This window comes from Apus apus, chromosome 4 (assembly GCF_020740795.1).
Source record: "Apus apus isolate bApuApu2 chromosome 4, bApuApu2.pri.cur, whole genome shotgun sequence".
Lineage (NCBI taxonomy): Eukaryota > Metazoa > Chordata > Aves > Apodiformes > Apodidae > Apus > Apus apus.
Window position 1 is genome coordinate 81,727,615 of NC_067285.1, and position 23,815 is coordinate 81,751,429.

General features: G+C 45.8%; 2 protein-coding genes across 2 annotated transcripts in view; one reads left to right on the forward strand and one right to left on the reverse strand.

Annotated features, from left to right (window-relative positions):
• The window catches only part of STOX2 (storkhead box 2), a 174,580-nt gene that overhangs the window by 146,495 nt on the left and 4,270 nt on the right, over positions 1-23,815 (forward strand). The window lies entirely within an intron of this gene.
• ENPP6 (ectonucleotide pyrophosphatase/phosphodiesterase 6) overlaps positions 9,696-23,815 on the reverse strand; it is a 32,409-nt gene continuing 18,289 nt past the window's right edge. The window contains 5 exon segments of the mRNA XM_051616898.1: positions 9,696-12,802; positions 13,551-13,674; positions 17,437-17,574; positions 19,894-20,073; positions 21,076-21,217. Of these exon segments, the coding sequence (XP_051472858.1) occupies positions 12,579-12,802; positions 13,551-13,674; positions 17,437-17,574; positions 19,894-20,073; positions 21,076-21,217 (808 nt within the window). The 3' untranslated portion in view covers positions 9,696-12,578.

Here is a 23,815-nt window from a genome sequence, read left to right on the forward strand (position 1 = left end):
AACAAAGTATTTTTAGCCCAGCTGACACAGTAGTGATGAATGGGGACTGGGAACGGGAAATCCCAAGTATGTTTTTTTAAAACCTTTTTTTCTTATCTCACATCCTAATAAGCACTGAAAACCTAACCCTCTGCTGCCAGCTGTTTGGAAGTAAGCAAGCACAGTAAATAAATCTTCCAGCATGTACATGTCTGTGCCTACACTGAAATGGTTATGTACCCTGCATTCTTCGTGTCTTTCTTAGGGAAACCTGAAGCCTTTTGTTATCAGTTTTTTGCATCTCTCTCCTCTTGTCCCTCTGCTTGTCACTGGTAAAATTGGACTGCTTGCCTAGTAAGTGCCATAGAGGGTCAGTCTGGCAGGAAGCTGCACAAGTAGCATGGGGAGCACTGCTTTGCTGGGTGCAAGCACCAGGAGTGTGCTCTGCCTGCACTCTGGTAAGCAGCTTGTGAGCCAGCTCTGGTCTGGAAGTTGTGTAGGTAATAAGCCCTGGCAAGTGACATCTCTTAAACTAACTACACTTTGTCTGTGTGCTACTACCTATCAGTAATACCTATCAGTAGTCTTTGTATTGGCGAAGTCTAACTTGAGCCTGTGAAGCTCCTTGGGTACCCCAGTTGTTAAGAAAGCAAGCAAACCTTCTGGAGGGGACAATTCAGAGCAGCCTATAAATGGAAGGTGAGGTCGCTGGTCTGTCTCCCTAGGCTAAGCTGAGCTTTTGGGGTGTTCCCCCCCCTGCCTACCTGTTCCATCCAAAACATGCACAGGTGGTACCTTCCTCCTCACAGACCCAGCTCAGCCCTGTCTCTGTGACCATCCTTCTGGGTCCCATTAGCCAGGTTTGTGGGAAGTAAAGACCTAGGCAGGTAATTTTGCAGGGCAGCTTGCATACTGAAGGGATTTGAATGCAAACCATCTCCCATAGAATCATAGAATCATAGAATCATGTCCCACGCACCTGGAACCTGCCATTGCTACATGGCTGTGGTCTCCACCACATGCGCACCACTACACATCTACCACTGGGCAGTGACAGCCAGGAGCAGCCATCGTTGCAAACTTGAAGACTCACAAGTGCAAACCTCAGACCTGGGTGTGCCTCAGTGTTGTGGGCAGTGGCAGGGACAACAGGGAAGGGCATTTGCCATAATCTCTACTGCAGGTGAATGCTGACCTGCTTCCCAGGTGAGCCATGGTGCCCCAGCCTCTTGCTGCTACTTGCCTCCAACATGGTGAGGCCATGAGGGGAGAGGCTTTTCTCTGTCACACTTAGCACTTGCCTCTGGCTGGGACCCAAAGTGAACCTGCCAGAAAAGTCTTACTCAGCACCCAGCTGCTGCTGTTTGACATGCATTTGCTGGACACAAGTGGGTGATGATTTTCTGATGCTTGCAACTGGGCCAGCTATAACCCCAATCCAAGGCATGGCCTTGATAGAGCTTCTCAGCAAAACAGTGACCACTTTTTTTTTTCTTTTTTAATTTGGACAATGCAGAATCTTTTTTCCTCTCTTCTAAAGGTCTGCTGAGCCACCTTGCCTGAAGTTTCCTAGGAAACTGTGGGTTGAGGCAGAAGTCTCACCATCAGCCAAGGTATGCAGCAGAAGCATCAGTCAGGGGAGGCATCACGAGGAGGAGAGGGACAGGGGCCACTTTGTCCATTGTGGTGCAAATGCACGAGGCCACCCTGGTGCCCAGCCCAAGGAACAGAGATGTAAAGCTCCCAGAGGGACCCTGATCAGAGCCCAGGCTGCCTGCCTTGGTCCTTGAAGGGGAAGGACACGGCCAGCCCTCAGAGTAGCAGAGGAAACCAAAACAGCTCCTCAGCTGTGTTGCTGCTGCTCCATGCCTTGGCTCCTGTGCACAGGTGGTACTTGCATCCCGTCTTCTACTTCCTACTTACTTCTGAAGAAAGCAGTTCTTCTTCTGACTGTAGTGTTTTATTTGTAAGTAGTTGCCAGTGGACCTAAGGCAGCTGATATATCCATTTTTCCTCCTTAATGTGGACCCTTCACCTGTTACAGTTTTGTTATTACCTGTAACCCAGTATGGAAGGACAGTATTTCTCATGATTTGCTGTTAGACAGCAGATAACAAGTTCACCAGTTCACAGTATGTACAGAAAAAAACAAAATGAGAAAGCCAGTTATTTTTTAAGATGGCAGTAAAAAAAAAAAAAAAAATCCCAGAAGACTAAAGCTTTACAGAATGAGAAACACTTTTGAAAAAATTTTTTTTGCTGCATTTAAAGCATTCGTCTGCAGATGAGTGGACTTTCCTTGAATCAGAAACTAATAAAAGACTATTGCCTTAAAATATATAGACCATTGCAGATTTCAGAACTGTTTGTCTTTCTAAAAATGTGCTGCTTGGGATGTTGCTGAGGAGGAAGCTGCAGGTTTGACACCGAATTAGTAGCAAGACTAACTAATCATCATGTCCAGTCAGTCAAGATCACCAACTTCAGTCTCAAGACAAAGCAAAGTGATGGAGTTTGTCCCATGTGTCAGGCTGAAAAAAGGAACTTCAGTGTACTTCACTAGCAGAGGAGTCCCTGTTGGGACCAGGAGTTGGAGAAGAAAAATGTCAGCTGATGACAGAAGAAAAAAATCTTCACGTTACATGGAGTTTGAAGGATCCTGGGCTCTCAAAAGCCAGCTGAGGTGGGGAACTACATGTATCTGCCTTTGTGGTAGTTTGTATGGACCTAGAATAAAGGGCAGTCGATACTGGATTATTCTGGCATGTGTCTGTAGTTGTGCTGTAAGGATGTGCTGTCCCTGAGTGATGCCCAGCCAGGAGCATGGGTGCAGCACTGCCACTGGAAGCCAGGGCTGGATACCCTGGGAGGTGCCCATTTGCAGGCAGAGTTGCATACTGGAAAAATCCCTGGGATTGAGGGATTCCCAATCAGGAAGGGATTGAGAGAGATCGCAGCAGGCCCTGCCACAGGTGCTCCTCTTTGCTGCCCTATTGCAATGGACTTCCTTAATCCTAGTTAATTTATAGCTTGAAGAATGACTTGCTGTCCTTCACCCTTGAGGTAGGAACTAGCCACAGCTTGCAACACTGGTGAGGTGCTCAGCACTCTTGGTGGTATTCTGTTCTGCTCAGGCAGCCCCCTGAAATCCAAGTGATAATTGCTTGTCTCAGCTCATCAGCCTTCTGCCTTCCCTGTTTGTGTGGGAGGTTTCTGCTTGTGAAGGTTTTGCACACCCTGAAGGCTCTCACATTTGCCTTGGAATAAAAACTTCTCCCTTGTTTCCCTCCATTCCTATTGTACGTGCAGTAACTTGCTGTTTGTTCCTTTGCAAGGACTGTGGAATGCCTCTGAGCCTAGTTTGTGTCCAAAAAAACATCTCTTCTCTCCAGCAGGAGAAGGTCCATGATGCATCCCAGATGTTTGCATGTGGCAGTAGCCTCCAGACACAACAGATTACAAGAGGGAGATGGATAAGCAACAAGCAATTCCTTCTCCCCATGCTGCTTTTCAGAAGCAGGGAAGTTTTGGCGCTGGCTCTATTTACCACGGTGGTATTTGAAACCTTTTAAAAGTCACATAGAGGCATCTGTTTCTAGCCATGGTTGTCAGAGGGAACTGGAAGGGGGTGCAGAACAGTCTCAGACCATTATAAAAGATTCATCTTACATCTTCTCTTTGGTTACCTACTGCCATCTCCAAATTAGCCTATTCAAACAGAAGAAAAGCGCAGGCTGAGACTGTCTCTGCCCTGCTGCTGCTGTTTGTGTGCTCAGTACAGCCTTGGGCTGCATTCATGGCCCTTTCTTGTCGTCTTCTTCTTCCCACCCTTGCAGGATTTTTGGCAAAGACTGCTTTTTGGGGCCAGATTTGTTACTGGCCAGCTGGGGCCCTCCTCTCTGGCTGAGGGCCTGGATGCCGAGCTCATTAAAAGGGAAATTATTCAGTCTTAGGATGCATTTTTTTATATGAAAGCTGTTAGGCAACAGGGCCTGTGTGCTGCAGTGACTACCTCTGCTCAAGCATGAAGGAACTGTGCAAGGCCTTTCCCCATGGTGGAGCTGCCCACCTGCTTCATCATTTGGCATGCTGGCTTGGATGGCACTGTTAGGGCTGTCACTGACATGCTGGTGACAAACAGCAAGGCGTGTGTGTGTGTGTGTGTGTGTGCGCGCGCGCAGTGGACACAAAAAGAGAATTCCCTTCACATAAAAACTTTCCATGCTTCATCAATGCTGTGCTGAAAATAGGGCCAATGAAAATAAGGGTTTTTTTTTCAAGAAAGAAATATCTTAAATAGTCAACTCCACAGAAACAGGTGAGGGGCGAAGCAGTTCATCACTATAATTTTTTTCTTTTTATTTAGAGGTTGAAACTGGTAAAGACCTTGTCCACTCTCCCATGCTAGCAGTAGCTTTGAATGAAACTCTGTCATGTTCAGCTTCCCAGCAGGACTATCATACATTGAAGCTTAATGTTAGCAATCCTTCGCTGTGGACAAGGGGGGAGAAAAACCAAACAAGTAATCTCTAGCAATCACTGCCATAGAATCATAGAATCATTTTGGTTGGAAAACATCTTTAAGATCACCAAGTTCTACTGTTAACCTAGTACCATCAAGGCCAGCACTAAACCATGTATGTAAGCACCACATCTACCTGTTTTTTTAATACCTTCAGGGATGGTGACTCAACCACCTCCCTGGGCAGCCAGCTCCCCTGTTTGACAATCCTTTCAGTGAAGAATTTTTTCCTAATAGCCAATCCAAACCTCCCCTGGCACAACTTGAGGTAATTTCCTCTTGTTCCTGTTACTTGGGAGGAGAGACTGACCACCCTCTTGCTCCAGCCTCCTTTCAGATAGAGAGTGGCAAGGTCTTCCCTCAGCCTACTCTCCAGACTAAACAGCCCCAGTTCCCTCAGCTGCTTCTCATAGGACTTGTGCTCTAGACTCTTCACCAGCTTGGTTGCCCTTCTTTGGACACAGTCCAGCACCTCAAGGTCTTTCTTGTAGTGAGGGGCTCAAAAGTGAGCACAGTATTCAATGTCAACAGCTTTTTCTGAGGTGCCTACACCATTGGCTTCAGACATCCCCGAACACGTGTCTCTCCCAGACAGGAGGGGAAGTTGTGGGACACAAGGGGCAGCAGCCCCTGCAGGTTGTGGGGTCCTTTGAGGGGTTCATTTTCAACCCATCTGTGGCAGGCACAGGGCAGCCGCTCTTGAGGACTAGTGGCTGTCACAGCTTTGCCATCCCACAATGAGGCACTTCACCCACAGCGGTGCATCCCTATCTGGAGAGCAGATCCTGTTTCATCTGTCTCAGCTCCTACACTGTTAACTCCTCCACCCTCCTCCTTTGTATTAATTTCTTAAGCTGCTCTAGCTGTCACATCTGCACACTTACCAGATTGTTTCCCATTTTTAATTGCCCTCAGAGGGCTTCTTCATGAGCCACACCTGCTTTTGTATGGGCCTTAATTTGTCACTGTCCAAAATAGAGCAGTGAGCATTTAAAATTCATCCTCTGTGACTGTTGTATTTCTTCAAATGTGTGATTCATTGTTGGGCCTTTCCAGGCTGTATTCAGCTATTTCTGCATAATACAGTTGTTCTTTCCCTGGAAAGCTCCCCACATCATGGCAATTCAACATCTTGTCAGTGGGACTTTGTGTTCATCCCATTTCTTCTTGCAAGAAGAGGCTATATGAAATGCAAAGAGAAAGCTAAAAGCTCTCTCAAATTTATTCAGTTTAGAGAAAATAAAAATAAAATTAATAAAAGAAAGTTATTTGTCTTTGTCAGAATCATTCTAATAAGGAAACATTTTGGAGGGGACCTTCCAGGTCATCCCATCCAGCCCCTGCAGCAGTGTAAGAAAGCAAGTTGTATGACCCAGCTCATTAAGATCTTGAACTCCACCTTAAAAGACATTAAGCTTTTTTTGTTCTCCTTCACAGCTGCTACAGGAAAACCTTATTCTTAAACCAAAAGTGTTTTCCTTATTAAATCCATGCTTGGAGCTTCCCTCCATGGCTGGACAAGGGATGCATTCCCTCTCTCTAACAGCATCTTTTGCAGCTGAGACGTATCCAGGGCGTGGGACGTGGCCAGTCAGGATTACCCCTCTCCTACCCCCAGGATCCTTAGGAACAAGGAGTGATGTGCAAGCTGAAAACCACAGCGCTGCCTACTCTGGCAGTAACAGAAACAAGGTCTTGCCCAAAAAAGCCCCACCAACATGGGGAAGAAACTGAAGGAGTAGCAAGGGAGAGAGAGATTTACAGATAAGTGGATGGGTGAATGGGTAGATGAGTGAATGGATGGATGGGTGGATGAATGGATACATAGGCAGGCAAATAAACACTTTTTAAAAACTAATTTTGAATTTTTCAGAGCCTCCTTCTGCTCAGGGCTCAGGGAGAGGGAGAGAGGCTCTTCTCAGAAATCGGAAGCTGGCCCCTCCTGATTCCCTTTGTGTGGCCGTGGCCTGCAGGGGGAAAACTAACCTGGGCATGGGAGCACAAAACAGTGGTTGCCAATCACTCCTTGTTCTATCTAGCACTGCAGGATCAGCAGCACATTGGACCACTGAAGAAAGGTTAAAACTGCCCTTTGTGGAGATGTGGCTCAGTTATAGACATTTACATGTGATGTGGTGGCTGGGAGCCCTTGCAAGGAGACAGCCTGGTAGGGCAGATGGTGGGGATTGCAGCTGATCCCCCCACCCTGGCAAGCCCTGCCTGCCATCCGCAGCCTTTGCAATGGCCCCGAGCCGCCTCCCGCTCGTATCCAGCAGGGAAGCAATGCCGGCGCCTCCAATCAGTGTTGAGGCTTAATTAATATTCACCAAGAGATACGTGTAAGTGCTGAGCAATGTTTTAGGGTACTATTAATATCCTGAGAACAACAGAATTGGCTCGGGAGCCAACAGTGCCCGCTCCCGCAAGTGCAGGAAACGGGGGATGCGGGAGAGGCCCTCGCGGTCCCGTCCCGGTGGGGGAGGCTGATGTCTGGGGGGGCTGCCTTTGGGTTTGCTCCCTGCTCTGCTCTTCAGCACATGCATTTTGTTTCCCACTAACAGGATCAGCTTTAATAAAAACAAAAGCAGCTCTCCAAGCAGCCCAAGTCCCCTGAGTCTGGCAGTATACCCAGCTGGTCCCTGCCGAGCAGCTTAAGGACCACGAAAGCGCCCGTGTCCCTCTGAGGCCACCCATCCTCCTCCCGAAATCCGGGCAGAAGCAGGATGAGGCAGGACAGGAGGCTCCCTCGGGAAGCCATACAGAGGCAGCAGGTTTGGAGGGAGAGGCTCAGGGTAACAGAAAGTGAATTACAGGGGAGAGGGAGAGGAAAAAAAACACACCTGCCTTGAGAAACACAGAACGAACAACACACACAAAAAAAGACCCCGATTCTGACTTGGCTGGCTGCAGCCCTCCCGCCTCAGCTGCGCTGGGCTCGTCCCGCGCAGCCCCGCTGCCCAGGCCGCCCCGCCCGGGCTGGGCCGGGGTCGCCGCCCCCCAGCAGCGGGAGCCTGCTCGGCCCCGCCGGCGGAAACGAGGGGTAAAAACAAGTCCCTGCGAGCAGCGGACGGGAAGATGTCGGCGTGCCAGACCCGCAAAGCCTTCTGCCCCGCGGGCCGCCGCCTCCCCCCAGCCCCCGCGGCAGAGGGAGCGCTGCTCGCCGCGCCCGGCTGCCGGTGGGTGCTGCCGCCCCCCGCGGGGGCTGCCTGCTCCCCCGGCCGCGGAGCCTCCGGGGCGAGCCGGGGCGGGGGACAGGCGGGTGTGTGGGCAGCTGCCCTCGGGCTGCTGCTGCATCCGGCTGCCGGAGCAGGAGCCGGGTCGTCCGCCCAGCTGCGCGGTTCAGGGTCACCTTATACCAGTCTGCAAGTCCGTAGCTACTCCCGTGTCATCTGAGTTTTATCAGAGTAATCTATGCAGGTATAAACTGCTGTCTGCTGTGAAGACAGGCTGAGAGAGCTGGGGCTGTTCAGCCTGGAGAAGAGAAGGCTCCGGGGAGACCTTATAGCACCTTCCAGTACCTGAAGGGGCTACAGGAAAGCTGGGGAGGGGCTTTTCATCAGGGAAGATAGTGATAGGACAAGGGGCAATGGTTTTAAACTGAGAGAGGGGAGATTTAGGTTAGATATTAGGAAGAAATTCTTCACTATAAGGGTGGTGAGGAACTGGAATGGGTTGCCCAGGGAGGTTGTTGATGCCCCATCCCTGGAGGTTTTTAAGGACAGGTTGGATGAGGTTTTGTGCAGCCTGGTCTAGTGGTAGGGTTCCCTGCTTATGGCTGGGGGGTTGGAACTAGATAATCTTTAAGGTCCCTTCCAACCTTAATGATTCTATGGTTCTATGAAATGTCTTGCGAAGCTTGAGAATTACAGTGTAATTCTGAAATGTTCTTATTTTTGAGCACTCCACAATAACCTTCCCTTTAACATAAATGTGTTTCAGTATCTACACAAAAAAAACAACATTTTTCCATGTAGGTTAAAGTTGTATTTCAAAACAGCTATTTAAGGCTTGTTATGCTAAAATATAGGGTTTCCCTTCATTAGCCTATGTTTTCTTAAAAAAATTCCTGTTAGGTTTGCGGCCGCAGCCCTACAGGGAAAAGGAGGAGGAGGAAAAGTTACACCAAGCTTTTCCAGTAACTCTCACTTCCCAGTGCCCAGAGCTTTCTGGGTCTGCATCTCCCCCTGATGTGTAGAGTTTAATGCCTAACAGATGTTTTGAGTTCTGCTCAGCAGTTACAAGAGCAGGGAAGTGGCCAGCACCACCAGATCTCTTAATTCACCCCTTAGTGTGAAGTCCTGCTGCTTGTGGCAGGCCCTGGGAAAGTGTCTCCATGGGGCTGCAGTCTGTGTGGGCAACACAGGCTGCATCCCAAGGGCTGCTGGAGGGCTTATCCATTGAGCCGTGGCCAGTCATGCTCTTTCCATGACTGCCAAGTTCATGGATGAAAAGGGTCCAGCTTATTTAGATGGGATATTGCCATTTTTGGCACTGCTCTGGGGAGCTGACTGAGGGGGACTCCCATGCTGTTCCCATGTCCTTCAGTACCTTCCCGCTGACAGCACCCACATGGTGGGAAAAAGGGGGACCATCTCTGGCCAGTCCTTGTGGTGCTGCCAGTTCAAAGGGAATAAAAGGACTGTGAATAAAAGGACTCACTAGTATACCTGAGCTGCTTTTCTAGACTTGACTTCTTGACATCATCCCCTCCCTGCCCTTGTGGTCAGTTAAGGAAAACAAAATAAATTCCACCGAGTAGGTTTGAAGACTTATTGCTGTTAGATCAGTCTGTTCCATGAATGTTATTGTTGGTTTGTGGAGCTTAAAGTGGAATTAGGTTCCCATTGTTCCTGAGACCTTTGGTGTTGGTTTTTGAGGTCCCATTGCCGTTTTGACCATCCTGTGCTGTGTACTGTGTAGGTTGTACTGTGAGGGCTCTGGAAAGCCCAAGCTGTACTGGACCCTGACACCTGTGGCGATGCACCTGACTTCTGTGCAAGTGGCTGATGTGATGGTAACAAGGTGGGCTGGGAGAAGTGGGTTCACAGAGCGTGTCCAAGGCTCACCTCTCTTCTCAGAAGAGCAAAATGGTTTGTCACGTCCATTTGCTAGGGTGAATTACATGTTCCTGGATGGATGTTCAAAAGGTTAAACATTGAAATACATCTGGAAAAAAAGGACTGCGTATACAAGCTACAGTATCTCGTGTGATGTATTTAATATCCCTAATTTACATGCTGACAACTTAGCCATTTCTAAACAATGTTATCATTCATCTTTCTGATGATTAATCAGCACAAGCTTCAAACACTGTTTATCACACTTTGATGCAGCAATCAAACAAGAAAGGCAAGATGTTACAGAGGTGATTTGGGTCTGTTGTGTTGGGTTTTTTTTCCAAAATCTTACAGTATTTACAAAAAGATGCATAGTTTTTCTACCAGCATTCTTAGAATTACTCACTCATTCACAATTAGTCATTGTACAAAAACATCATTCAGAAATAGGTTTTAAAATACACCCACCTCCATTGCATAGTATACAGAAAAATAGGCTAGAGTCAAGACACTTCATTTTTCAATGAGAATGTGAGCTGATTCAGAGGTGCAACATTTCTGAGGAAGAAAGCTGCACTTCTCAGAAAATAATCATCTGCAGTTCTCCCAAAGCTAATGAGCTTCTTGTAGGTCTGCTGTCAAATTTCACTTTACAATTCAAGTATCTTTTGAAGTGCATTGCCATAAACACAATGCTGGCATTAAGGGCAAGAAAATAACCTTGCAATTAAAGAGATTTATTCTGCAGTATCTGCATGTGGACACTGGCAAAAATCAGTTACACAAAGTACTCCCAGGGTTCAGTGTTGGTTTTGTGTGTCGTGGCCCATCCCGGGAACAACACAATGGACCCAATTTGTTACTTCCAACTTCTGCTTGTGAAATGGAGAATCTGAATATACTCTTATACCTTTAGGATCTTTTCTTCTGTAAAATGACCTTGGGTTGTGTTCAGTGTAAGAGTTAAAATGGCAGGCTGTGAAGGGATTAGCAGGCACTGACTGTATCTATCCTCTTGATTTTCAAACAAAACTTGGTAATTTAGTAATTTAGTTATCTTGTATACTGAGAATTTTTTTGCTTTAAAAAATGTGTTCCAGTGAATTCATTGAGCCTGGTCCATTAAAGAGCAACAGGGAACTCTGAACAATAGGTGCTTGTTTTACAGCTACTGCAAATGCTTCGAAAGCACTAAATTGCCTTTTATACTGAACAGCCTAATAACAAAGACTGATTTTCTCCTTTTTTTTCCCAATTGATTTGAAGGTTCACTTGAGCTTTAAAAACACATTACATAAATCTTTACAGCTATTACAGAAGTCTTTTGTCAGGTTTAATTTGGTGTGTTTTTTTTTTCTCCTTGGTGTAATCATTCACCCTGAAACTCACTGTACCACACATACCTGGATGGTGCTTGGCTCTGGATCCATAGGAATAGTAAGTCCTAGGGGTTTATTTTGGATGGGGAGGGACCTAAATCCTTCCAAAGGCATTTTGTTACAGAAAGCCCCTGGTTCAGATGTATTTCAGAAGAAGTGCTGAGCACTCCCAAAAGCGTTGCTGAAGGCCACAGCCTGGAAGGAACACTTTGCAGGATCAGACCCTACAGCCCTGTTCTAGACAAGCTTATTTCACAGTGGAAGTTTAGTGATGCAAAAATAACACCTTTCTAGTGACCTGCCACAGCATACATACATCCCAGTGTGTAACACCAAGGACTGTGACAACCAGACAAATGAGCAGTTAGGTGAAATGAATCTTCTGAGCTAACAGACCATGGTGCTGGCTCTGCCACCAGCCCTGTGTTGAACATCAGCCCAAGGTGGACCTTGGCTGCTCTGGAGTGAATAAGTAGGGCAAAACCAGGTTTTTCAAGGATTTAATATATCTGCCACGTTGATGTTTTCAGGATTACATCACCCATTTAACTTACCTTTCAGAGGCTTTACCTCCAACAACAGCTCCATCCTCTCCTGCTATTTAACTTTACAACTTTGGGCTTGATAGACTGTGGTGGAAATACTAGCTAGGATTAACTGAGAGGGCGGGAGATCCATTTTCTCCCTGTTTCAGAATAAATGGTAATGTGCTGTTCACCAGGCAGGGGTGTAGAGAGCAACAGGTGGTAGAAAAGCACTAAGTGTTGAAAAACCTTCAGAAAAGCAATTGGGTACAAACCCCTGAAATCTGAGCAGAGAATATCTTCACCAGGAAAAGCAGAGGTTGTTAAATGCCAGGCTTCCTCATCCTACTTTCTCCTGACCTCTGTGTGTCCAGATGCCTTTTCACTTTCCTCCCATTTCTGAAGCAGAGGATTTTTATTGCTCCCTTTTCCCAGCCCTCCCCTCCACTCTGGTCCGTGAGGAAAGCCTGACCTTTGAGGTGTGCAGGGCCAGGGTTCACTTTGAGGAAAATGAAGAAGGAAAGGCTGAGAGAAGTAGGATGCTCTCACTGCTCTCACTGCTCTCCTGCCCCTCAACATTACAATCGCTCAGCAAAGAGCTCTTTGAAGCATGTGTTGGTGCTGATGGGGCTTGACTGGTACTGTAAGGAAGAAGTTGGGGCTCTGCTGGAGATGGAGTAAACCAGAAAGGACACAAAGGTGCAGAGGTCTGTCTTCACCCTTGAGCTTCTCAGCACTGGGAGCCAGGGGCAGCTTCTCATTTAAAGATGCTGGGGCAAGATGCATTTGACGCTTGGAGAGAGCTCCACATGCGCACACCAGAAGGTTGTGTGGACAGCCGGCTGGGATTCTGCTCTTGTTACCAGTGCCCAAAGTCTGCAGTAGCAACACCAGCTTCCCTGCATGTGTTTAGAGCAGCAAAAACATGGCTTCATGTTGTATGCAGCCTCTGTAAAAGCTGGGTGGGTCAGATTCACGCCCGGTGTAGCACGATGGAGAAAAGTAGGGGCAACATTCTATTAAGGAAGTTGTTATGCAAATGAGGAACTTAAAAAAAAAAAAGAAAAGAAAAGAAAGAATGGAGTTGCTGGTGACACTGACTGACGTTGTTGGGGGATCACAGCGAGGAGATGCGCTCGGCGAGCAGGGAGAGCAGCGCCAGCGCCAGGACGCAGCTGCCGGCGGGGGGGAGCGGGGCCAGGGCGGCCGCGTTTCGGAGCATGCATTCCACCCTGGACCAGGAGCCATTGTTGGGCAGCGGCTGTATTCCTGCCAGGCTGCACATGATGTTGTAAACATCCACGGACCTGATGGGGGGCGCTCGGTAGTTGGATCGGAAATCTGCAGGGAAAACAGGCAAACAGAGAATTCGGCGTCATACGGCTTGGGGCTCAGCTGCTGACAGGCGGGGCGCTGTGGGGCTGCACAGCACCGCAAAAACATTTCAGAGGGTTTAATTCCTCATTTTTACTTCCAGTCAATTTTTATCCTAAAAACTAAAAAAGACAAAATTAATAAACGTATTAAATACAGGAGCTACTTTACTGTGCACGCTTGGCAGATTTAATGGCCTGAAATAATTGCATGGCCCATTCTTGCTTTGCTTTTGCTCCTGCCTGGGTGCTGGGCAGTGCTACCCACTGATGGAGCGGGAATCCGGGCTTTCCTGCCTGCCCGTTGGACAGGTGGGCGAGGTGTGCTGCAGCCTTCCCAAAGAAAGTGCTCTGGGCTAGTGAGTCCGAATCCACCAGGAAAAGGAGAACGTGTGTGCTTCAAATAGAATTTAAAAAGTTAGGCCAGTCTTGGAAAACAGGGCAAAGTAATAGAGTTACTGCGCTGGAATGTCAGAGAGGGGCTGACCAAATCCCTTCATGTCTCTCTGCCCTGTTTCTCTGGCTCTAAACCAGAGATAGAGCTAGAAACCTCCCCGGCATTCAGCCACAGTGAGGAAATAATGCCATCTATTTGCAATTTTGGGGTGTCTCAGGGTGCCGAATCAGGGTCCCGATATGCCAGGGCTGCAGGGATGCTGGGGCAGGGGCCACAGGGCTGCAAGGGGAGCGGGACACCAGTGACAGTGCCCTTGTACCTGGCCCGTATGCGAGGAAGATGCCTCTCATGTCCATGAGCTCGTTGTCATAGCCGTGCCAGCCGTTCTGCCAGGCCTCCTTCCAGCCCGTCCCGTTCTCCCAGAAGGGCAGCTTGTCCCTGCTCTGGGTGAGGAAGCAGAGCGCGGTCAGTGCCCGCCTGCTGGGCGGTGCGTGGCGTGCTGCGGGGCAGGGCGCTGTGCCACGCTGCTGCACCAGCCCCTCAGGCCCCGCACCCTGCTGCACAGGGCTCATCGCTGTGCAGGGTGAGCCCTGGCTTTGCTGTCTCAGTGGGCAGCCATCTCCTGGCTGAGCAGGGAGGATGACTTTCTGCCTCTCGCTCATCTGAATTTCTGCTGTGAGCACGAAGTATCAGAGCCATAGGTGACACGTTTCAGCAAGGTGGTCTCCCTCCCCGCTGCATGCCCGCAGCTCTGCTCTCCCACCTGACACCATGCACTCCCAGGGGTCTGACGGTGTGTTCTGCCCAATGTGCCATTGGCACCATAGAAAAAACAGCTATTTTTGCTTGGTTTGGCTAGTGAGCCTAAACAATACAAGTACCATCCCTACTGTATACCTTCTAATTATTATTGTTTCTTCTCCCTGCTTTAGTATCAGACTCAGACCTAAGACGGTCCCCTTCTCCCTAACATACACCACTCAATTTATCTCACTGCTCAGTGTCCATGCTTTAATAATTTATCATCATAATTCTTGTTTTTCCTTGCACGTTAGTCATACCTTTAAATTCCTTACTTACTTTGTCCTGCTCCATCCTAACAGCTCTTACCAGCCTACCTACAAATAGCACCATATCTTGGCCCGCTTGGGAGCAGCGGTCCTTGGGGACTGCTCAAAATGCTCTCCATTAATTTCTCTTGTCCCATGCTCCCTAGCAATGGCATCTGATGTGACACCAGATATGAAGTGACACTTCAGACACTTCAAAACTATGGCAGGAATTTCACTTAAATGAAGAACATCAGCTGACAGTCCTTTAGACCCCTGGCATTAATTTCACCAATGATTACAGAGAAGGAGCTACAGTTCTCAAAAGTGGCAAGGTCTGGGCTTCACATTCCATCACAGGAGCATGGAAGATGCCCCAACAAAGTCTCCCACATTCCCACCCCCACTGAGTGGTGCTGCAACCCTTGCAGATGGTGAAGTAGGTTGACTGAGGATCCCTTTCCTTTTACAAACATTACTTTTGTCTGGTTTTGCTTCCCTCACCTGGCCAAAAAGAAAAAGGACCATGCGCAGGAGCACTGAGGATGGCAACGATTATGGCTATGACGTGTAGCTCTTCCGATTGCTTTCCAGGGGAACCCCCAGAGCATCCCTTGCTTTTCTCTGTATGTAATAGTCAGTTGATGTACCTGATAATTAAACAATTTCAGCTGACAAATTAAATCTCTTTGCTTGTCCCCATCTATTTTGCTGACAGCACTCAGAACAAGCCAAGGAGAAAACAAGATGCCCCTCTTCCTACCATAGGACCTTGTTACACTGTGGCTCTGCTTACTGTGGTTCCCAGGAACAAACTGTCAATGAGCTGCTCACCTCTAGACAACCTGTACAGCACTTGTTAGCATCAGCTCCAGACAAACTAAGTCACATCTAATTTGCAGTGTTTCTTTGGCACTTACATGACACTGCTGAAGCTAAACCTCTCCACGGTGCTGTCAGATGTCGTGGGCTCAGCGGCTTCCCCAGTGATGTCAAACACAGGAGGCAGTGTGGCTTTCCATCACCCACCCAGACCCTAGGAGATACCTATTTGCAGCCAGAGGTGCAGGCAAAGACACAGCCACTGCCATTATTTTTGCTGCTAATTGGGTCAGAAAACCTATTACTTTCTTTCACAACTGAGATGTTAATTTTTCATGCTCGGCCTAAGCTTGAGCTAGCACTGCTACTCAAAGGCATGGCTGGGATTGCTGACGATGGACTTTTCCTTGCATGTACACGGTTAGAAGCAGCACAGCACTTGTTCCCTAAAACCTGGGAAAGTACCCTGGGATGGCTACAGGGTGAGCACACAGCCCTGCGGACTAATGCTGTCGTTGCACACAGGAGAGAAGCTGGGGGAAATTCTGCTGAAAGGATGGGGACCTCTCATTCATGGAGGAAAAAAGGTAATATTAGCAGACCAGCTTTGATACAGCTGGAGATGCATGAAATCCCTCCTCATCCTGCTTTAACTGAAATGTGGATGAGCTTTTGTTGCTCTATGATGGGAAAAAACAAACAAATAAGCAAACATCAACTTTCCAGATAGATCTTGTCTTTCTCTCTCAAAAAAAAAAAAAATCCCCCTTTTTTCAAACAGCTTTTAGCTATCCACTAGCTGACAGAGTTAAAACACCCTATGAGCATGATGGAGAAAAGCTGAACATTCTCTCTTCAATGGTTTGCACAGGAAATATAATAGAAGGCTCAATTATTGCCTTAAAAATATGACAGGAAACTTTCATTTTCACATCCCATTCACAGATAATGAAAATGTACCAAGGAGAAGGAAAATCTGACAGCATTAATGAGAGGACATTCTTGAAAATCAGAAACAATGGGAAGGAATGGGCAGACAGACAGGAATAATTACCATAGCAGCAGTGTTTGCTGCACTGTTATTAAGGTTTGTCAGAGTTTCAATGATTTTTTAAGTGCCTTTTTGTTGTTTTTTTTTACAGAATATGTAAAAATGTTCGGTGTTGAACTTCTGTACAAAATAATTTAGTTGTAATTTAAAAAAATAATTTCAGCAAAAATGTTTCATATTCCTGCTTTACGAGTCTGAATCTTGAATCTGGCTTTTTAATACTTTTTTTAAAAACAAAAACTTGGTATTCACCTGTCTGTACACAAAAGCAATTGGCTTGTTTTTTTTTAGAAATGCACTTTTTATTCAGCTGTAGAAATGATTATCCTAAAGTCATGTTGGCTAGTGAGAAATGTGCAGTGTGGACTGTCTTGAGCAAAGCCTGGCACCTCTGAAGGTCACAGAAGACGCTAAGCCAAGTTACAAGATCTGTCAGGCAACCTGATCTAATTATGGTGCTGGGACACTACAAAAGCACATATTTGATTCTGCTGCCAAATTACTGACTTAACATATGGCCTTGGGCAAACCACTTAGTACTGCTCCTCAATACAGCCACTTACCAGGTGTGTAAGTTGCCTAACCCTCTGAGATGTGAGGAGGTGCAATTATTATCTATGGTGTGGAGATGCTCAGTAGGAATGTAAGTACAAAATAACAATACTAGTAACAATCATACTGCTAATAATAAATTCATAGTAAAAAAAATAAGTTGGTATGAAAAATCTCTTCTTGTGCAAGTCTAAGCAATTCTTTGCTTAACCGGGTTTGCAGTGTGTGCAATGGGTATCTCTGAGGAGTAAATCCCCAGTCTTTTGAGACTGGAGGGCTTGGGACAAATGGGGTATTTTTAGGACAGAGTCTGGTGGGTGGGAAGCCAGGCAGAAGGAAAAGTTGCCACAAAATACTGCTGAATGGAAGGACAGGAAATGGAAATGGAAACACTCTTTTGTGTCTGAGATGAAGGTAGAGGGACAGGAGGAAGAAGAGTAAAGCAACAGAACTGGAATGGTAAATACAAAAACTCCTCCTCCTCCTTTATGATGATGCAGAAAAATGAATAGTCTTGACTATTTAACTTTGCCTACTTCTAGCACAGCTGCCATGCCTTAAAGGCTCTCTCAAGCACACAGCAATATTTGACATTAGCACTGTAATCAGCCCAGGTAAATGATGTAACACTTTAAGTCAATGCCCAGCACAAAACTGTACATTTTTCATATTTTTGTCATATATAGCACCTTTTCACATTCATGTCTAAGAATTTTGCTTTTGTACTTTACCTCTACAATGAACCATCCTTCCTCAGCCACAAGAGTTAGAGGAGACACAAATTTTCCTTTTTTGTAGAAAAATCTGTCTGGAATATCCTGAATGTTATAAACATGCATGTGTTGCACAGCTTTCAATTTTTGATATATCTGCAAAGAAAACAAATGTTAGATCACTATATGGCTGCAAAGGGCATCTCTGCACCCATGGGTACATGGAAACATCTGCATTTGTAAAATGGATAACGCTGTTGAATGACTCATCACTGGCACATTCAATCTGGGACTTTGCCAGTCCAAAGATGATGACTGTGCAAAGCCTGCTGATATGGTTTAGGAGGTTCTGAAAACTTCCTCATAAACACATAGCAATGCATGAAATAATGTATTATATATATTTGTAATACACGCACTCACACATGCATGTGAGCATATCAACCTCCAGGGACAGACCAGCAGAAACCAAATCATCACAGGAGACAGTAACCTCTAAGTGGTGAAGGATGCTCAAAGCAGGAGCACAGACTGGTACAGATGCAGAGAAGGGACATTGCCTTTGGCCTCTCCCACTGGCTTTCTCTTTGTGCTGTGCTCTTGAATGAACAATTAATGTCACCTCACCTGTGTTTCTTACACTTAACATGTCAATCCTATAACAGGGATCGATAGTGCTTAGTTATCTGCTTCTTAAGGATGCTGTGAGATTAATCAGCCAAAGCCTGCAGCTCTGAAGCTGCACAATGGTCGTACAAGTGGTTTATAAATATTAATCATACCATCTGGAATGTAATCACACAAATGTAGTTAAAACCCAAATTATTCAGAAAATTATTTTAAATGCCTAAAGAAGATATTCATATGCCATACTAAAGGTGATTAGTGGAGTTCTCAGAGCTTATATCACTCTTTTGCTTAAATATAAATATTCTTCAGGAATAAGTAGCAAAAAATGCAACAAGAATGAAAGGTCCTTCACTAAACTTTCAGCGAAGTCCCCCCTTGATTGTGTGATGTGTGTGCATGTGTGCAAGAGATTTGCATTGATATGCAGTCACTGAAAGGAGGGCACCAGGGTGTGATGCAGGACTCAGCCCAACCCTTCCACCATGGCCACAGAGAGTGGTCCTGGGGTTTCATGAGTACTTCTGGTGCTTCAAAATGGGACAGGTCTTACATGTGATACCACTATGTTACAATTCAATTTAATTCCTAAACCTGACTCTTCAAAATGAGTTCAGAATACAGGAATCTGGCTATCAGGAAACATAAAATCAACTTACTTAGCTTAAAAAAGCAGCTCTCTGTTAAGTACCAAAAAGAAATGAAAGAAGAAAGCAAAACCATGGTGTGAGGAACTCTGTTTCATTCTTAGGGATATTATGCTGTTTAAGAAGAAAGAAGCGTGGGCTTAAGAGCTTTGTTGGATGAAACCCCATGCCTATGTGAAGTTGCAACTTGCCCTTGTTTGAAGGTCTGGCCTACAAAAATAGGGATTTCTGAATTAAGGCTGAGGAAAGCTTATATAAATGCTGGAATCCTTGCACGAACTTTGAGTGACAGGCTTGTGCGTGCCTCTAAGGTAGTGTTCAGCTCTTGCACTAATTTGTAATGTTCACAACATCACATCTGTACAATTCCTGGAGAGCCCATCTGGGTGCAAAAATTAGCAAATATTCTCTTACACAAAACTGCACAGGCTACAATATACTGGAACTGGACAAAATATAATTTAGGAAACAAAATTATTCACCTGGAGTACGGACTGCCAGTTTTGTACATCCATTAATTTATATTCTGAGGACAGCAATAATGACTTCTCAAGCATTGTTTTCTGGTTAAATGATAATGTACTAGTCTATTAGTTGCAGATGCTGCATTTTCATTCTTTTCAAGTGGTTTCCGAATCTTTTTTCTGTATTGTTTTAATTTGTCACTCCAAATCCTGCAGTTCTAGCCTTGGGCTTTTATGGTTGATTCAATCCAACATGCTTATTCATCAAAATTCCTTAAAGGAGACTATGGTAAAAATTTTTTTTTTGTACTTGTAGTCTAATGGAGTTAATTCCTCAAACTCTATGGGAGTTTACTAGAATATGAATGCCTGACCTCCTCCATGCAATTTTAAAATCCCAGCTAGAGTGTCAATAAATTGACTACTACGTATATATAAATCCTAAAAATCTTTTAGCTGTTTATCAGAATTAATAGTGGTGGGGTTTGAAAGCACATTTATTTGACAAAGAATGGTAAAAGATCATGCTTTTTAATTTGCCTGCTGTGACTTTCCTTCAGAAGCCAGCGTCACAGAGTGTCACAGGATCCAAGTCTGACTCCTGTTAAGAGCCTCAGGCTGATTTTTGCACAGATGTCTGTGAGTAGAATTTGGATGTTACGAGCAAACAAAAGACTTTATTGTCGTAAAACCCAAGGAAACACAAAACCAAATAAATACAAAAAAGCTGCACTTACCTCTGTGTGCTTCTCTGGAACTGGCCAGAGGCTCACAACAGGACCTCGGTCCTTCATTTGGATGGTGTCACTCATATTGATATAGTTTTTCAGCTCAATCACTTTGTCTGCCCAAGAGATGTCTGTCATCCCGTGGTCAGAGAAGAGGAGGACATTGATGTCATCCTGAAGGCCCATGCTCTGTGAAGTGAGCGCATGACAGCCATTATGGCTGGGTAAGTCTTTCACACCATTTCTGCCCACTGTCAGATTTAAAAACCCATTAGTTCTCCACTGATTTAGGGGAAGTCAGCCAGAAGGAACATGGCCACAAATCCCCTGTGGTGTGCTTTGCCACCACCCATAATGGTGGATGTCCATTTGCTGCCCTGGAGGAGACTAACAGGCTAGCACCAAAGAGGGATTTGCCAAAATAAATCCACCACTCTGCTAAATAACCAGGTGCTACATTCCAGTTGTCCCAGTTTGGCTTAGATAGAATTTTATCCCAATGTGCTTCGTCTGCAGGTCAAAACAATGGGGGAAGAGGAACTTTGACATGGCAGTATCTGTGGCAGGGGTGTTTGCCTCTTCTCCCAGACACAATCACTTAACCTTAGAGCTTTTGTAATTCAGTGAAATTGGAAATACATTTTCCTCTCCTCACTGAAACACATGAAAATCTAGAAGGTGCATTTATCAGTGTGAGAAAAATTCACAGAATTTACATTTCCCCAGAAGCTGGGTGTTCTACTTTTCTCACTGCAAAATCATTTAGATAATGTTTTTTAAAACAAAGTTTAAAGTACAGAGTTCTGAGTGGTGCCATAAAAAACGCTATAAAAGTTAATTGTCGGATTCCACAAATCTTAGGAAGTGAGCAGTTTTGATTCGTTCACCTACTATAAACCCCAACCAGCAACACAAGTTAAAAACAGAGCAGCAACATGTATATTGGTTTATGGCTTCCCAGGGCTATCAGTATAATAATCTACTAGGAGGATTATAGTGCCGTTGATGAAAATAAAAATCAGGGGAATGGTGCCTTGACTGCCACGTGATCTCGGTTCCTCAGGATATAAAAGTTTACAGCCAGCGCCTCCAATTAACAGCCGTTCAATAGGCTCTCGGCAGTGCCACAGAGAGCAGTTCTAGAGCCCCTTCCAAACGCAGCCAGCAGCCGGATTTTCAGATGCCACTCACCTTGATGAGTGCGATCATGCTGCTGAAGGCTTTGTCCAGCGCCTTCAGGGCGGCCTTCCGCTGGCGCGACGCGGGGCCGTGGTGGTGGCCTTCCACGTCGACGCGCTCGTAGTAGACGGCGGCCATCTCGGCGCTGCCGTTGCTGGAGGTGGAGGGAGAGGAAGGAGTGAGAGGCTGACACACATGGACACCTCCTGCCTGCCGTGTTGTTGTCCTCACTGCCACACAGAGCCACAAAACCCCATCTGCTGCTTCCAGCCTGTGCTTCCCTGCCTGTTATCACACGGGTGGGGTGGTTATCCATGCCCAGAGTCTCCCGAGTTTGCTTGAGATTCCCATCAGAGACACCAGGCAGAGACCACCATGTGCAAGCACCAGCTGGCCTGGCAGCCTTCTGCTGCCTCTTCACATCAGGAAGGCATCTTTTCCCTTAATGACAAAGACAGACCCAGAAGAAATACTAATTTCTGTGCTGAATGCCCTTATTAGAAGGATTGTGGGAAGTACCAGTTAAATGTGCCTTAATTAAAGTTTGGCACTTCTGGCCTTCTCCTGTGTATGGTCTTCCAAACCACTGAGGTCAACTCAGGACAGGCTCTTCCATGACCTTGCAAAATCCTGAGTGGTAAGAATTGGGGTGAGATTTCGGATGGGGTTTTTATTCAGGAATGTGACCAGAGGAAACTAAGGCAATCTCAGAGCTGCACAAGTTTAGCTGACCATACGTTTCTACATAGAATGCCCTCGGCCTTCTAAGTGGGGACTGCATATGCATCAGCGCTTAATTATATTTTCATGACCACTTTACAGTTCACTGTAAAGCTCCCTGAGAGCAATCACATGGATAAAATTGCAAATCTATGCTCATGAAGTCCAAACCCAGTCTTTTTTGAGTGTACTTAATATATGACGGGGTGTGCCATCCATAATACATGCCCTCACCCAGATCAAGGTCCCTCCAAAAGACTTTGTGTGGTGTCTTGACAGGTCCAGCTTCACTGATTAAAGATACTTGAGTAGTCTGGTGTAATGAGTGAGACACAAGAGAAAAAATGAGAGGTGAGGGACTGATTGAATGAATTAGGGTCTGTAATTTGCATTTGTAAGCTTTTTGAAAGCCTCAGAGGAGCAGTCTTGCAGGAAGCTGAAGGTCTCTGCTTTGGTGGGAATTTCTCCACTGTGGGTCCTGCAGAACAAGTGTTCTTTCTCACTCTTCATGATTTAAAAACCATACAAATGAAGCAGCCCTTCCCCCCCAGTTTTACTTTCCATCTATATTATGCAGAAAATAATTTATAAAGTTTAACCCTGTAATTTCTGTTACATACATACTCACTGAATTTATTGAAACAGTTTTCTGCTGCTGCAATGTCTCTATTAATTAGCTACTGCTTTGTGTCATCTCACCTGTAACTAAACAATTGTTTTGATTAAGATAAAAACTAAGAAAGAGCATAAAACAATGGTCTTATTTAGGGTATGGTGAGATTTCTCAGAGAGGGCTCAGTGCTGTGAGGATAAATGTTCAACTTTGCACATGACTTCAATGGAACAAGCCCCCATTACACTTAGGAGTTTGCAGCATCAGGTACAGTGCATCCTGAACTGGCAAAACTGAGTTTGACTTTGTTTCCATTTTTTTGCCTGTTTCCCTAAGAAAGCCAGGCATTTCTGACCTGTATTTCTAACTGTGTTAGTCCTGTCTGCTCCAATCATCAGCAACTTTCAAAAGAAATGGCTAAGGAAAGCTTGCTGAAGAAAGCTGGAGGGCATCGACAGCAACACCAAAAAGGGTTTTGTATTATACCAACACACTTTGCAAGTACCACACACACTTCATGACACCTGTCCAGGAAGGTAGGCAGATTATAAGAGCCCTTAAATTACCAAAGGGAGGTTTTAGTTTTACTTGCCAAAGGTGGATGCTTGACTTAGTTTTGAATATTTTTGGTCTAAACAATGGTCTCAAAACATCTGTTTGAAGAGACTGGGGGAATATTCCTAAAGAATGGTTTCCTTTGGTTGGAAGAGGAGTTCAGTGGCTCCCTGATGAGTTAGGTACTTATGCCCTAGCAGAGGGCATTGATAAAATTTCCTTTTTCCCTGGCAAAGTTAAGATGGCTCTGGATGTTCCCATGGCCAAATTCAAGTTAACCCCTAGGCCACTGTGCCACAACACAGGCCTTTCTCTCTCTACCCTGATGTCCCTGTAAGGTTTGCTACTGATGGGAGCCTAAGTGCAGTTCATTAACCACTAATACCTGCCATTAGAGCAACTGAGCAAGGCACTGCTCCAGGCACAGGCTGCCCTTGCCACAGGCTGTTTTCCCACATAAAGCCTCAGCTTAATAGGCTTCTTCAATTAGTTGTGGGTGTGGAAAGAACCCACTGGATTTGTCAGCCTTTGAACAGCATCGAGTCTGAAGCAGCACTGAGTCAGAAGCTCTTGCAAAAGATGCAGATGGCAATGAAATGCAGGTCAAGTCTCTTCTACCCAGAGATGCTAACTCTGGCTAAATGGATACACCTACAATAAAGGCATCTCAGAGGTTCCTTTCATGGAATCACGGAATTGTCAGGGGACTCCACAGCCTCCCTAGGCAACCTGTTCCAGTGCTTCTTCACCCTCACTGTAAAGTTTTTCCTCATATTTAAATGGAACTTCCTATGTTCCAGCTTGTGCCCGTTGCCCCTCTTTCTGAACCTGGCAACTACTGAAAAGAATCTGGCTACATCCTCC